The sequence below is a fragment of the Alexandromys fortis genome, unplaced genomic scaffold (genome assembly GCF_014885135.2).
Source record: "Alexandromys fortis isolate MF-2015 unplaced genomic scaffold, M_Fortis_MF-2015_v1.1 scaffold_26, whole genome shotgun sequence".
Lineage (NCBI taxonomy): Eukaryota > Metazoa > Chordata > Mammalia > Rodentia > Cricetidae > Alexandromys > Alexandromys fortis.
In genome coordinates this window covers 5696841-5712635 of record NW_026067894.1, presented here as the reverse complement: position 1 = coordinate 5712635, position 15795 = coordinate 5696841, and the positions used below count along the sequence as shown (strand labels likewise).

General features: G+C 50.7%; 1 protein-coding gene across 1 annotated transcript; it reads left to right on the top strand.

Annotated features, from left to right (window-relative positions):
• The first annotated feature begins 2074 nt into the window (after positions 1-2074).
• On the top strand, positions 2075-3630 carry Id3 (inhibitor of DNA binding 3). The gene is made up of 3 exons (XM_050155510.1): positions 2075-2444; positions 2557-2639; positions 3131-3630. The coding sequence occupies exons 1-2, from the start codon at positions 2145-2147 to the stop codon at positions 2614-2616; spliced, it is 360 nt and encodes a 119-aa protein (XP_050011467.1). The 5' UTR covers positions 2075-2144; the 3' UTR covers positions 2617-2639; positions 3131-3630.
• The last annotated feature ends 12165 nt before the right edge of the window (positions 3631-15795 follow it).

The following is a 15795-nucleotide window of genomic DNA, read 5'->3' as shown; positions in this document are numbered from 1 at the left end:
GGTCTGCCAGGCAATGAAGGCCATGATTTTTCCAGAAGCTCCTGGAATGAGAATTTTGCACAAACATACAGAAGTCTTCACGACAGCCAAAGAAAGGGTCCTCTGTTTAGTTATTCGGGAGTCTCAGCCTCGGCGATTTCCCTTTTCCTGACCAATAGCTGGCATGTAACTTCTTCAGCATATAGAGACTGATTTGTGTTTTTACAGGTTAGATTCCCTTTTTCTGGAACTGAAAGAGCTGTCCTTGAGAACTTCCATATTCCCAGGAGAAACTTCCCAAGGCTTTTATTGGGACACAGGGCCCTGTGGAATGATGGGAAAGAACGAGGCTTCCAGAGTGGCTTCACCTGTGACACTGGACATGATTCACATACCCCCCATTTCATTCACAGCCCCTTGCCACCCCACGTGCTCTGTCCAGTTGTCACAGAAGCGTAGATTTCTTGAGTCAGAAAGTATAACAATCCCTTAGAGCCATCTCTCTCTTCTCTCTCTCTCTCTCAGAAGTCAATCAAAGCCAGGGTCACTGGTTTTGCTCAAGATTATATGTAGATGACCAACAGTTAGTAGAGATGGCTGACTGAACCCAGGGTTCTGGCTTCCTAGTCCTTCCCTCTGTTGGAACTGCCCCAGCTCAGAGGTCCAATTGTCCTGTTGATCAGTGCCACACACTACTGAACACTTAATTGTTTCCTGTGTTAATCTCGTCCCGGACATTGTGAGGTTCTTGAGAGCAGGGCCCTCTGTTTCTTGTGAAGCAACTCCATAAATATTCACTAGGCTAAGACAGCAATCTTGGCTGGGAGAACCTCACCTGGCCTTTTCCAAGATGGGAACCAGGGTCTTGGAACTACAGGGTTTTCAGAGTCTTGGGAAGTGGAGAGGAGACAGGCAAAGAATACAGTGCGCACTGTCCTTTTGCAATAGGGGGGTGCAATGTGTCCCCTTGCCTGCCTGCCGGCTCTTCCTGATCTCTCAGCCGGTGATGGAGCTACTTCAGCAGGACTAGGGATAATCATGTCCAGGTGGCTGCCCTTCCACAGCAGAAGGGGACAGACAAGGGAGCGAGCGCTGAAATTGCTATTGTTTTCTGCACCGAATGTGGAAAGTGTGGGGAGGAAGGGAGGCTGTGCAAAATGAGGAAGCAAGAGTTAGAAGGGATTTGCTCACCCGATGCTGTATGTGCCTGGAGGGGACCTTCTAAAAGGGTGTGAGTCAAGTGATTCCTTCCAGTCCTCCCTATCTGAAACCTTGTCCAGACTTCTAATCAAACTCCCTGCCAAAGCACAAGCGGGCACATATCTAGTTCCTTAAGGAGCTCATATGACAATGGTCCATGTTTTTTTTCTCCATGGAAAAGGCTTGGATCTAGGCTGTTTTCTTCTCTCTCTCTTTTACCCCCTTCCCCTTGTTGCTCAAATAAATAGTATTCTTTGCTCAAGCCTCCTCTCCCCTCCTCCTTCTGCAATCTCAGCGCCTAGCCCAAATCTGTTTTCTTCATTGTAACCTCAGCTTCACCGCAATTAATTTTTTTCCCCTCTGGTCACAAGATAATTCCCGACGCCAGTGAGTCTGGAGGTCAGACGAGCAGCAAATTGGGGAACAAGGCGGCACTAATTCCTTACAAGTTTCCCTTGAAAATGAGAGAGAGAGAGAGAGAGAGAGAGAGAGAGAGAGAGAGAGAGAGAGATTGTCCTTCAGGGATTTATGATGACCTCGGAGCTGTGGGTTCGAACCAGTGTTGGGCAGAGGGCAGGGGAGCTCAAAGATCTTGTGAGCCGCCAGAAAAAGCAAATCTTAAAGTTAATGGTTTTAAGTGATTTTTTTTTTTTTTTCAAATCTCTGCTGGCTCAAGAGGCCCGCCTCTCCTCAGTATCAGCGCTTCCTCATTCTTCGCGTCCGCGGCTCAGCGGTCCTCGGCGTCAGACCAGCCCGAGGAAGCCTGTTAGCAATTTAAACTCGCTGTGAACGCCCAGGGTCGGAGAGGCGGTGCTCAGGGCGGGCGGGGGTGGAGCCTGAACGGACTATTTTGAATAAAGGGGCGTGGCTTAGACTCGACTCTATAAGAGCCGGTTTCGGCAGGCGTGCGCCGACTGTTTGCTGCTTTAGTGGTCTTTCCCTCACTTCCAGCCTCACTCTCCAACATGAAGGCGCTGAGCCCGGTGCGCGGCTGCTACGAAGCAGTGTGCTGCCTGTCGGAACGCAGCTTGGCCATCGCTCGGGGCCGCGGCAAGAGCCCGGCGGCCGAGGAGCCGCTTAGCCTCTTGGACGACATGAACCACTGCTACTCGCGCCTGCGGGAACTGGTGCCGGGAGTCCCGAGAGGCACTCAGCTTAGCCAGGTGGAAATCCTGCAGCGTGTCATAGACTACATCCTCGACCTGCAGGTGGTCCTGGCAGAGCCGGCGCCTGGACCCCCGGACGGTCCACATCTCCCGATCCAGGTGCGCGGGAAACCAGGCGGGGCTGGGCTGATCGTGCGGGCTGGGATGCTGCGGGTCTCTCAGCGAATCCCCGAATGACTTGGCTAACTCGCTTCTTATCCTCCTTTCACAGACAGCTGAGCTTACTCCGGAACTTGTGATTTCCAACGACAAGAGGAGCTTTTGCCACTGACCTGGCGGTCCTGGCACCTCCCGGTAAGTTTTCTGACGCGGACGAGAGGGAGGCTTGCTTGGAAAGTCCTGAGGTTGACAGAACATTGCAAGGTTTAGGGTTTCCTCCGTTTAGGGAAATCCAAGCCAGAGAGAGACAAGAGGCTTATCCGTGGTCACTTAGAGTAAACGACAGTACCAATGTCAATATCACGTGCATTCCAAAAGCACGCTGCCTCTGCTCATCCAGGGTGGCCAAAGCCTTGGGCAAGTGGGCGCGCGGATCGCACCAAATAGTCTTTTAGTAAAGGAAGCCCCCTTTCCATTAGTGTCTTTTCCAAGCGGGAGGGGGAGTGGTGGCTCCGCCTGTGGTCCTTTGGCGCCAACTGGGTGGAGGCTGTGTGGGGTGCAGAGTTATCAGCTGGAGGTAGAGACCGAGTTTCCTCCCTGGCGCCGGCCAGTCTGCGGCGGCCTCCGCCTGGGCGCGCTCGGCGGAAACTGACGGCTCCCTCACTCTTCTCTTCTCCCCCGCCCAGAACGCAGGTGCTGGCGCCCGTTCCTCTTGGGACCCTGGGACTCTGGGACCCTCTCTCCGGCCGGAAGCCCGAGGGCATGGATGAGCCTCGATCTTGCCCAGCCCTGTTCACTTCCCCTAAACCCCTGCCTCGAGGTTGGATCGGGAACCCGAGAGCGAAGGACTGAACTTGGGTGGCCTCAAGAGCTAGCGCTGGTCAGCAGCTGGACAACGTCACACTGTCCCCACCCTGACTCCCAAAGTCTTAAAAGACTGGCTTTTCCGAGAATGGGGGTGTCGAGAAGGGGGGCGAGTGGCTGCCCTGCACACTGCCAAGGCAGCGTGAGAGCTGGTTGTCTGATTTCCTTGGAGAACGGCTCTGCTGCCCTGATTATGAACTCTATAATAGAGTATATAGCTTTTTGTACCTTTTTTACAGGAAGGTGACTTTCTGTAATCATGTGATGTATATTAAACTTTTTATAAAAGTTAACATTTTGCATAATAAACCATTTTTGAACACTTTGTGTATGACATCATGCGCCGTCTACCCATTTCTAAAATCTTACCTGGCTGTCTTGAGGATCTTAGGAGGAACAAGTTTGTATACCCTCTTAGGGTTGATTGGATTTAACAGCTGAAAATGAGGGATATTGTGGGGGTGGATATTTGAAAGGGCTAAGAATGGGAATCCCCAAATCCATTGGGGCTGAGAGCAAGGATCTGCAATCCTACCCTGCTATAAGCTACCCAGCAAGTTTGAGGCTGAGTTTTTCTTTCAGTCCCTTGAAACTTGGAAGTAGCCCTTTGATGCTACAAATTATTGGTGATACCTTCCTGGCTCCTAGCAAGGAATCTGGCAAGGGTGGTCCCATTTCAGAGGTGAACAACTGACTGGTGGGCCTGGTCTCATTTCTCCTGCTTGCTGGTCTGGCTTCCTCCTAGACTTCCAAGCTTCAGGGTTGCTGGGCATAGTGGCACACAGCACACCTTTTTATTCTAGTACTTGAGAGGCACTGGCAGGCATTTCTCTGCATCTGAGGTCAGCCTACCTAGGTTCTGAGTTCCAGGACAGCCAGAGCTACATAGTGAAGACCAAGCCGAAACCTGGGTCTCCTCAAATCTGCAGCCACTCTCCAGCTCAGGAATGCAGGCTAGCTGTGAAGTGAAGCTGCAAGTTCCGCTAACGCTCAGTAAACTTTGACCTGGGAAGTTGGGAAGACTGACTAGGATTTGGGTGGGCATGACTAGGACCTTAGACTGGCTATTTTATGGGGTCAGGCCTGAGAGTGGGAAAAGAGATAAGACATCAACCCATGCCCCATCTGTCTATGCCCATCATTGCCCTTCCCCAGGTGGTATCCACCAGGCTCCTGGCCCCACTCCCCCTCCTGTTTATATGATCCATCTGTGTGTTGGGCCTTGGCATGAGTTACTTCTATTTCATAACAAGCAGGGCATGTCATTACCCTTTGTGCCTTAACCCTAGTAAGCTTTTTGGGGTGAACCAGGGTCAAGAGGGGGGGGTGCAACCTCTGCCTTTGCCAACCATCCTGCAGTCTGATAAACAGTTTTAACCTGTTCAGGATCCCTGTTTCCTCTGATGAGCTGATGGAAGATAAGAGCATCCTTCAGAAAGAACACATGATTTTTCTGCAGAGTAATAGCAAACCTCCTACCTCCTGGAGGTTCTCAGCTCCCATGTGAGAAACCCTTGCCCCAAACAAACTTAGGACTCTCTCTGGTCACATCCACCTTGGAGCGTGCCTTAGGCTGTGATATGGTCTCCTGATACAGATGAGCATCCCTGATTGCCGAGCACGGCAGGCTGCGGACCGTGCCTCCAGGGAGCCTTAGTTTCCACTCACGTATCAGGCATTTCTGAGGGGCCTTTACTTCCTAGCCCAGTAGTCGGCCTTCTTCACACGAGGAAAAGCTGCAGGCTTGGGTCCCTGTGACCTGGAGCTAGCCACTTCTTTCTGAGCCCAGCTGCCTTGCTAGGACCAAAGATAATGATGGGAAAGTTCTTTGAAATGCATCACACACCTACGAGGCATTATTAAGCTAATTCCAAGGAAATTGCTTGTCAAGACTCCCAGGGCTGAGCAGTTCAGGTGGCCAGGACAAAAGCCTAGACCATCCCGCCAATCCCTTAGTCATTAGAGAGTGAAAGCAATTTAGCCCCAGGTCAGAAACCTCTGGAATAGTCTGCTGTTGCAGCCATTAAGGGGAGTGCCTACCAGGTGCGCTGAGTCCAGCTCTTCTTAATCTTTTTTTCTAATCAGCAAGGTGGGTCTCTTGAATAGGTTTATCAAGGTCACGGCGTGGAAGTGGGAGAAGATAAAAAAAAAAAAAAGTTCAGCTTCCTCTAGCTTCAAAGCCCGCAATCTCACCTCTACTTCAGACTTCTTTTCCCTGCCACGCCACGAGTGGGGCACAAATTTGGAGCCCAGTAAGAGCTTGTTGGAAAAACAACAAACAACAAAACATGAAGGTTTACCCCAGTTCTGTAGGAAATAGGATGATGGTACATACCGTACCTCCCTTGCAGTTTTATGGTTCGGACAAAAGACCACACATAAAACAACTCCCTGGCTCCTTGAGCTATATATACAATTGAGGGTCTTGAGCTGATTGATCTCTTAGCTCTGAAGCACAAACATTTGGGCTGAATATATATATATATATATATGTATATACATATATTAAAATACTCTATTAGCTCGTGGCCACACAGTTTCTAAGTGACAAAGCAAGGATTCAAACTCATATCCTTGACACTTGGTGGCCTTCCAAGAAGGCAGTTCACCTGACTCTCTACACAGCATGGGACACTCTTCAATTTTTGTCTTCCGAATCGTTACAGCTGTCCCTGGCCGCCACTCTTCCCCCAGGCTCCCCCGGCTACACCTTTAAAACTTCTGTCGACCGCATTCCCATAATACTGCCCTCCCCTACCCCATAGCCGGCCTCCAGGCAAGAAGAAGCGGCTCTGCGGCGCCAGGGCAGGGCAGACAGTCTCGGCCCACGTGGCCCTGGGCCTGGAAGGGCGGAGCTCCAGGCCCCGCCCCTAGCTCGGCCCCACCCCCGGCCGGGCGCCCGCGCTCTCCCGCCCCCCGCGGGCCCTGGGGGCCGCTCGCAGGTGTTCGCTGGCGCCCGGATGTCTGAGCTCTGGCTCCACTCTGGCTCCGGCTCCCTCCGCAGCCTGCGGGCGGGGCTCGTAGCCCATCCGGAGCCTCGCGGCGCCCCCGCCGCTTCTGCCAGCAGCGCGGCCTGCAGCTCCCAACCTCCCGGCCTGGGTGAGCCCCCCCTACCCGGCCGAGTCGCTGACCCCACCGCTCTCGCGCTGCCCCCATCGGCGCTCGGGCCGCTGCAGCCTAGCGGCGCCCCCACCCCGCTTCCTGACTCGGCCCAGCGGCCGCCTGCCTCGCACCCCGCTCCTTCCTTCCTTCATTCTTTCAGGCAACGCGCATTCCTCGGGTGCCTGCGACGTGCCCTGCACAAGGCCTCGCCGACCTTCCCAGAGTGGCCTCGAGCCACCAGGCTTCCCTGCCCTCCCCTCCCACCCCGCCCGAAGCTGGCGGTGACGCCCTACTTTACTCGAGAGTTCTCTGATTATTCTCCCTCCAGTTAAACTTCAGTCCGAGGCAAGGCTAGGAGGTCGCTGTGAAATTATGATGGGGTCGGTCTGCTGCATGGCCCGAACTGGGGTTCCTAGTAGCTTTGGTAATAGTTTGTCGCCTGGCCTCATGGACTAGATGTGGGGTCAGGATAAGGAGACTTAGAGACCAAGGTTTGGGGGTTGCCTTTGACAAGCTATGTATGTAAGGAGGGGCAGCTTTCTGTAAGCCCCTCCCCCAGCTCACACATCCCTCCCCGGTGGGGGCCTCACCATCATTTTAGCCTTCCTGCTGGAGACACCCACTTTCCACCAGCACTCTGCTCTTCTGAGCCAAATGTCATAGGCAGAAGCCTCCTTGGGCCTGAAGCCCTGTTGTGAATAGAAACCCATGTTGGCCAGGGTATGGAGGGGCAGCACCCAAGAACCAAATGTGTTTAGCAGAGAGCTGTTCCTCCCAGTACCTTTTCCCATTTGGTCACAAATCCCCTGTCAGGGATGGGAGGACCCCCAGGCCTCACACATGTGGCCTGTTCAGAGACATCCAGCAAGCTAGTGGTCAAGACAAGACTCGTAAGTAGATGTGATAGCATGTGCTTGTACTCAGGACTCTGAGGCAGGAGGATCCTGAGTTTGAGGCCAGCCTAGGATACATAGCAAGAACTAGTCTTAAAACTGGATAAGGGGCTGCAGAGATGGCTCAGAGGTTAAGAGCACCCGTGGTTCTTCCAGAGGACCAGAGTTTGGTTCCCAGCACCCACATCAGTTCCAGGGCCTCCAATGCCCACTTCTGGTCTCCATGTATGTGGTATACACACACTAATAAAAACAATGAAAATAATCTCTAAAAGAAATGGGTGGATCTGGTGGTGGTGGTGGTGGTGGCAAATATCTATAATCCCAGCACGCAGGAGGCAGAGGCAGGGGAATCTCTGAGGCCAGTGTGGTCTGCAGAGCAAGTTCTGGGACTGTATAGAGAAACCCTGTCTTCAAAACTAAAGGAATGGATGGATGGATGGAGGCAGGCATGGTGGCAAATACCTGTCTGTATGTAATCCCTATACTTGGAAGGCAGAGGCAGAAAGATCAAGAATTCAAAGACGATCTTCCACTACATTGAAAATTACCCGAGTTCAACCGCCAGAGCCTGCATAGTGGAGAGAGGGGACTTCCACAGTTGTCCTTACATGCATACTGCAGTGTGCATGTGCACCCCCACCCATACACACACACAAGAAATTTTATGAAGTCGGAGGCCAATCTGAGCAGCATTAGACTTCATCTCAAAATGCTAGGGAAGAACAGCAGATAAACAAACAAAAAAAAAACTGAAATATCTAAACATAAAAGACAAAGTTTGAGCCTAAACCTCCTGGATTCCCATTGTGTTCATTCTCTCTTCACCCACTGAGCTCTCCCGAAGCCAGCAGGGGTATTTATTATTCCCGCTTTGGGGATGGTAGGCTGGAGTCTTGCCAATCCTCAGACCTCACCCACTGCTCTTACACAGAGACTGCTGGAAAGCACAGCCCTACCCAGAGGCTCTTGGAAAAGGGCAGTTGGGATGGCACCTCCCGGAAGCCTTGTCTCTTGTCCCTGCCCAGCCCCTTCCCTGCCACCGTTGCCAGAAACAAATGGAGGAAGGGTGACCAAGTAGGAGCTGAAAGCCGGGAGAGAGAGAAGGCTCTGAGAACTGCTGGGGCAGCTTAACTGGGTTCCTAGAGACACATACGGAACCCATTACCCTACATCAAGGTGGTTGCTGGCCAGCTGGCAGTGGATGGGTTTGGGGCGCAAAGCGTGTGTTCTGTGGCAGGAGGTGCTTAAGGCCCAGCTGACTCCCCAGGATGTGTCTCCCATTCCGTGACCCTGGCTCCGGCTAAGCCTTGTGTAGTTTTCAGTCTCTGTTCTTTCTAGCATCCAAGCAGTTTTGAGAAAAAGGCCCCTGTACCCTGTACCGATCCCCTGTAAGTTATTCAGGAGCCTCGGGGGCCACCAATACAGAAAACCGCATTCTCCCCAACTTGTCCCCCATTCTCACTGGGGCCAAAGGTCCTGTAGATCGGTCAGTGGGTCCACATATGTGACAAACTGCACCATTCAGGAGCTCTTGGTTTTCTCCCAGGACTTATCCTGGTGGGGGGTCCTACAACCTGTCAATCACCTCTTGCACTGCAGATCCATCTGCTTAGACAAGAGCAGCAAGATCTTGTTCAGAGGAGGCCTTTAGAAATGCGCAGCCCCTACAGGGCAACACGGTCTAGAGGGAGGGGTCTTCTCTCTCAGTCCTGTGACCCTAAGCTGCTAGGGGTCTTAACAAAAGCTAAGGTAGAGTGACCAGTGTGTTTGCCATCTGCCACATTAGGAACTTTTGCACAGCTTGGGGCCATAGCTGAGCACAGCGTGTTAGGTCCTGAACACCATTCCTGGTATCTTCAAGCAGAGGGAAAAGAATGCTTTACTTAAGACGTTGAGACTAGGAAGGCAGCTCAGTTAGGAAGGAGCCTGAATTGCAGGCATGAGGGCCTGAGAAGGCTGTGTGCAGGAGCACGTGTCTGTAATCCTGGTGCTGGGGAGGGAGACAGGAGGATCCTGGGAGTTACCGGCAAGTCATTCTTCCTGAGTCAGTGAGAAACCCTGTTTCAACATACACGGAGAAGAACAATCGAAGATGCTGGACATTGGCCTCTGGCTTCCCCGCCTACAGGCCCTGTGCACACCTGGGCACACACATACAGACAGAAACCCCTAAGAACACATACCAGCCCCACACAGCCCACAATGGCCCCAGCCGCAGCAGCTCTCCTGGAGCTGGTTTTGCTTGTGTGGGTCTGGGAAGCAGACACAGCTGACGGGAACCCAGGCTTTGACATTTATCAGCTCTGCCAGCACAGGTAAGCCGTTTATCCTCCCCTGGCCTGGCTGGATTGACATGATGATTACATTTGATGACACGTGTAAAGCTCCTGGCACTGGCTCGGCCCTGGGTGACCCCCACCGGGGAGTCTGCTAGGCCTAGTGTCACATTCCCAGGTTCTTAGGCACTGCCTTGGCAGACCACCTACCCGGTGTTTGTACTCTTCACAGCCCATCCAGGAGGGCACGCTGGCACTTAAGGAATGAGCCCTGCAGGGAAGCCACAGGCTGGATCCTGCTCCTCGGCAGTGCCAGCATGGACAAACCTCTTAACCTCTCTGTGTCTGTGGTTCCTCTCTGCCATCCCGCGAGAAGAAACTGAGTCCCAGGGTAGAGAAGTGACTTACACAAGGTCATATGGAAAAGAAGTAATCACAGACCTGGAAATAAAAAGCCAGACTCCTGACTCTTGCCGAGCACTTGGGAGGCAGAGAAGGGTGGATCTCAGTGAGTTCAAGATCAGCCTGGTCAACAAAGCGAGTTCTAGGACAGGCTCCAAAGCTGCAGAGAAACCCTGTCTTGCAAAACAAAAACAAAAGCAAACAAACAAACAAAAACCTTGTCTTTAAAAAAAAAAAAAAGCCCAACTTGGAGGGCTGGAGAGATGGCTCAGAGGTTAAGAACATTGCCTGTTCTTCCAGAAGTCCTGAGTTCAATTCCCAGCAACCACATGGTGGCTCACAACCATCTGTAATGAGATCTGGTGCCCTCTTCTGGCCGGCAGGCATACAAGCAGGCAGAACACTATGCACATAATAAGTAAATCTTACCAAAAAAAAAAAAAGTTCACCAAAAATAAAATAAAATCTTCCTTCAAAAAAAAAAAGCCCAACTTTAGGGGTCACGCAGCGGCAGCGTGCATGGTCGCATGGTCTAAGTGACTGTTCTCTGTGGACAGCCATTATCTATCTAGCCAAAGGGAGCCAAGAGAGGCCACTTGTCCCTCCTCTCTGTCTTGCTCTCCCCTCCCTCGTCCCCCTTCCCTTTTTTCCTTCTAAGCTGCTCTTCAACTCTCTATATAGCCTTTGACCTTGAACTTTTTCTTTTTGAGACAGGGTTTTTCTGTATAGCCCTGGCTTTCCTAGAACTCATTCTGTAGACCAGGCTGGCCTTGAACTCACAGAGATCTGCCTGCCTCTGCCTCCTTAGTGTCGGGATTAAACTTGAGCTTTTTAAAAAGGGCCTATTTATTTTTACTTTTTGTGTATGACTTTTGCCACAGGTAAGTCTGTACAACACGTGCATGTAGTGTCTGAGGCGGCCAGAAGAGGGCGACAGAGCCCCTGAAATGGGAGTTACAGCTGGTTTTCAGCTGCCCCATGGGTACTGGAAATCTAACCTGAGTCCTCTGGGAGAGCTGAACCATCTTTGCGGCCTGACCTTGAACTTTTAACCCTCCTGCCTCTACCTCCTAAGTGCTGGAATCACAGACACGTACCACCACACCTAGCTTTAATGTCATAATTTATTATTATTATCAAAATCTTGTGTGCATTTTGGGCACTTACAGGCCACAGCCTGTGGAGGGACATCAGAGGACAACTTGCAGAAGTCAGTGAGTCCTAAGGATTGAGCTCAAGGCGTTGGTCTTGGTGGCAGGCCATCTTACTGCCCAGTGCCTGGTGTGCAATGTTGGGTGTTGGTGGGCAAGCGTTCTACCAACTGTTCCTTCTGTCTCTGCTTTAAATGATCACTGTCATACACGATTCTGGTAAAATTTCCGCTTGAACAAGTGATGGCTAATACAGATATTCTAATAGTCGCCTATTAAACGCCTGTGAGTTACAGGCTTCCCCACTCGCTGGCTATGTGGATTTGGACATATGACTTAACTGTTTCTGGCCCCAGCATCTACAGCTATGTAATGGGAGCGACAGTCGTTTCTCCCACGGACAGATTTGAGAATCAGTTAGCATGTGGTACCCTCCCTCCACCTAGCTGTCCCTCATCATTTCCGTGTGCCCTGAGAAGCCACTGTTCTCGTACATTCTGTAGCCATCTGTGCCTTCGTGTAAAAATGTGGCATCTCTTTTCTATTTTGTTCTTTAAGTTGAATTGACATCTCAGAAAGATGTACCAGATTTTTATCACATGGTTTTGTGAGGCCAGGCACCACGCCAGCTTCACCCAGCCACACATGTGCCTACATGAACACACAAGCCATGGCTCCTTTCCAGAAGGGCTGGAAAGGGGCTACAAGGACCTGGAGGCTGCTCTCCACTCTCCCCAGCAGGCTCTGAGGGAGGCATGGCCACCACCAGCCCTGGCTCGGTCCCCCTCTTGCCCTGCGACTCTGCAGAGATCATCACCTCCCTCAGACTCAGCTTTCTCGTCTCTCTTGTGAAAGGGGGTCCAGCATCTCTACATTTTGGGGTTCTTTGTATAGTGCTGGGAATTGAACCCACAGCCTCGTGCATGCTAAGAAAGTGTTCTTCCACCAAGCCACATCTCCAGTCCTTTCCAGGTTCTTTCAAAGTCTACAGAAAGTGTAGAAAGTTCCTGAAAGAGCGTTACTGCCAAGTGTCCAGCAATGAGAGTTCTTAGACACCCGGCTTGTTTTCAGTTGAGTAAAAGTCATTTTAAGGAAATGAACTAAAGCCTTGTGCCTTACATAAATAGATTTACTTATTACCTTTTAACACCCCAGTTAAGCCAATGAAAGTCTTTCCCCATAAGCTTATTTTATTTCATCTTCAAATATGAATAAGAGATTAAATATGTCTGGACAAGAGAACGAAGGGTGAAGACCACTGAGACTGGGTTTTCACTCTAACATAGGACAGAAAAGAGAAGGACCATTCTCCTGAGGGGTGTGTGTGTTTCTTTAAATAGCTAATAACTTTACGGTTTTTTTTTTTCTTTGTCTATGGTACTGGGAATTGAACCCAGGGACTCTGGTGTGCTTGCAAACCCTCTCCCTCCAGGCTATCACCCTAGTGCCTCACCCAGTAATTCTGAACCCAGCACAGCTGTGTGCACTCTGCAATTCTTTCACCCAGGGCTCACAGGCAGGAAGATCAGTAAAAAGTTTAGCCTGAGCTATGTATAAGAATCTGTCTCAACCAACCAGGGCAAAGCAAAACCAAGATTATTTTGAGAACTCACTGAGGTGGTATATGTAAAGATGTGGGACAAGCCAGAACACTCTCTCTCTCTCTCTCTCTCTCTCTCTCTCTCTCTCTCTCTCTCTCTCTCTCTCTCACACACACACACACACACACACACACATCGACATTCTCAGAGATAGGACATGGTTGCTTACCCTTGGGCCTCAGCGTTGGTGGTGTAGTGATAAACTCAATAACACTAATAGTGGCGACATTCATTGTTGTACAAGATCTGTGCTACACACACATTGGGCTTGGCAACATGGTTCCGTCCTAAGTGGGCCTGCTGTGCTATCCTGATGACCTGAGTTGGAGTCCTAGAGCCCACAATAAAAGAACAGAAAGGAAAAAAGCCGGGCGGTGGTGGCGCACGCCTTTGATCCCAGCACTCGGGAGGCAGAGACAGGCAGATCTTTGTGAGTTTGAGATCAGCCTGGTCTACAAGAGCTAGTTCCAGGACAGGCTCCAAAGCAACAGAGAAACCCTGTCTAGAAAAACAAACAAACAAACAAACAAAACAAAAACCAAGAACAGAAAAGCCCCCTAAAATCTGTCTTCTGCCCTTCATGTGTGCATTGTCACAACAGTGCACAAATTGCTATTCAGAAACTAAGGATGCACAGTGAACTTTGAGAGCATTTTCTTGAAAGTCTTTTATCTTTAAATGGGAAGCATTTAAATGTTCTTGGTTGATTCCATATCTAAAATATTTTTGTGTGGTTTTGTTGTTGTTTTGGTTTGGTTTTTGAGACAGGGTTTCTCTGTGTAACAATCCTAGCTATGGAACTCACTTTGTAGACCAAGCTGGCCTCCTGCCTGCTTCCACCTCCCGAGTGCTGGGATTACAGGTGTGCACAGCCACCACCACAGGCTGCTTTTGTTTCTCTTAAATGGGTTTTCACTCTAGTCTAAGCTAGCCTGGAACTTATGTAGCCAGTCTAGCCTCATCCTCTGCAATCTTTCTGTTTTGACTCTCAATTGCTGGGATTAGAGGTCTGAGCCATCACCATGTTCCACTTCCCGCAGTGTTGTTTTTGGTTGTTTTCTGTTTTGTTTTCAGAGGCTCACGTAGCCCAGGCTATCCTTGAAGTTAATATGTAGTCAGGGATGTCTGTGAACTTCTAATCCTCCTGCCTGTACCTCTGGAGTGCTGGGATTACAGGGTTATAACACCACAGGGTTACAAAGTGCTGGCGATCAAACTTAGGGCTTCATTCATGCTCCCTAAACACTGAAGCTCCATTTGTATCGTGTTGGTTTTTTATATATAGTTATTTATCTTTATTTTATGTGCATTGGTGTTTTTCCTGCATGTGTGTCTGTATGAGGGTGTCAGATCATGGAGTTACAGACAGTTGTGATCTGTCATATGGGTGCTGGGAATTGAACCCGGGTCCTCTGGAAAAGCAGCCAGTGCTTTTAGTCACTGAGCCATCTCTCCAGCCCCTGTATTGTTTTTTTTAATACAAAAAATATCTGTTCTACTTTTTTTTTTTTTGGTTTTTCGAGACAGGGTTTCTCTGTAGCTTTGGAGCCTGTCCTGGAACTCCCTTTGTAGACCAGGCTGGCCTCGAACTCACAGAGATCCGCCTGCCTAAGCCTCCCGAGTGCTGGGATTAAAGGTGTGTGCCACCACCGCCCGGCTCTGTTCTACTTTTTTAAAATTTATTTATTATGTATATATTGTTCTATTGTTCTGGGCACCAGATCTCATTACAGATGATTGTGAGCCACCATGTGGTTGCTGGGAATTGAACTCAGGACCTCTGGAACAGCAGTCAGTTCTCTTAACCTCTGAGCCATCTCTCCAGCCCCCTCTACTTTTTCTTTATGTGTTTCTCACATGCAGATGAGGTCATTTTAATTCTGATCCTTAGGCATCTGGGGCCAGATCAGCTGGAGAGCAGCGGGGCAGTGTGGGCTGGCCGTGTGGTAGGAGCGGCGCTTGCCCACGGACACATCTGTACATCCTTATTATACGTGGATTCAAGATCAACTGGCCTCATTGAACGGAGTCCCAGGAATGGGTCCTAGTGATAAAAGCTTCCCCCATTCTTCCATCCCTCCTCTCTCATGCACCGTCTGGTGCAGAGGGCAGCAGTGGCCCTCAGAGATCTGGTCAGCTAGGGACAAAGCCCTTGGAGCTGCTCTTCCCCCTCATGCAGCTCTGCAGCTCCTTCTGCAAGGCTTCCCCCATTCTGAGACCCTCAACCTGCTGCTCAAGCCCCACCCTCTTCAGAAAAAGGTCCCTGAGCTTCCGTGTCACCGAAGGCTTGACCACTATGAGCGTCCCGTGGTGCCCTGACCATGTGTTGCCTCTTCCAATGCCGTGTAAAGCTTGTTAGTACCAAGCAGGAGAGAGACAGAGAGGGAAACCTGGAGAGATCACTCAGTGGTCAAGAGCGCCATTACCGCTCATGCAGACCTGAGTTCAGTTCCCAGTACGCACAGAAAATTGCCTGTACCTCAACAGCCAAACTCTGGCCTCTGTGGGTACACACAGACACATCCACATGATTTAAAACAATTACACACACACACACACTTAAGAGATCAGGGCGTGGCGGCACTCACCTTTAATCCCAGCACTCAGGAAGCACAGGAGGATGGATGTCTATGAGTGTGAAGCCAGACTGGTGAGTTTCAGGCCAGCCAGGCTGCACAGTGATACCCTGTTGAGGAAGAATGAGAAGAAGAAATAAAAACAAACAAGCAAACAGACCATACTTGGACTGGCAGGATGGCTCATTTGGACAGGCACCTGCTGGGCAAGCATGAAGACCCAAGTACAATCCCCAGCACCCAGGTAAGGCCAGGGCAGCACCCTTGTCTTCTCACTGGGCTCACTGGGGGTCCCTGGAGCTTGGTGGCCACCTGTAGTTCGACAGAGTCAGTGAGCTCCAGGTTCAATGAGAGACTCACTTTCAAAAACAATGTGTGTGGGTGGAGAGACGCTCAGTGGTTTAGAGTCCTTGCTGTGCTTGCAGAGGACCTGAGTTCTGTTTCTAGGGCCTAGGTGTCAGCTCTTAACTCTTCCAGGGGATC

Bases quoted from the DNA above. Each gene is read 5' to 3' on its own strand.
- Id3 (XM_050155510.1), top strand. From the start codon at position 2,145: ATGAAGGCGCTGAGCCCGGTGCGCGGCTGCTACGAAGCAGTGTGCTGC. The intron at 2,445-2,556 runs GTGCGCGGGAAA...CTCCTTTCACAG, and splicing joins GTCCACATCTCCCGATCCAG to ACAGCTGAGCTTACTCCGGA.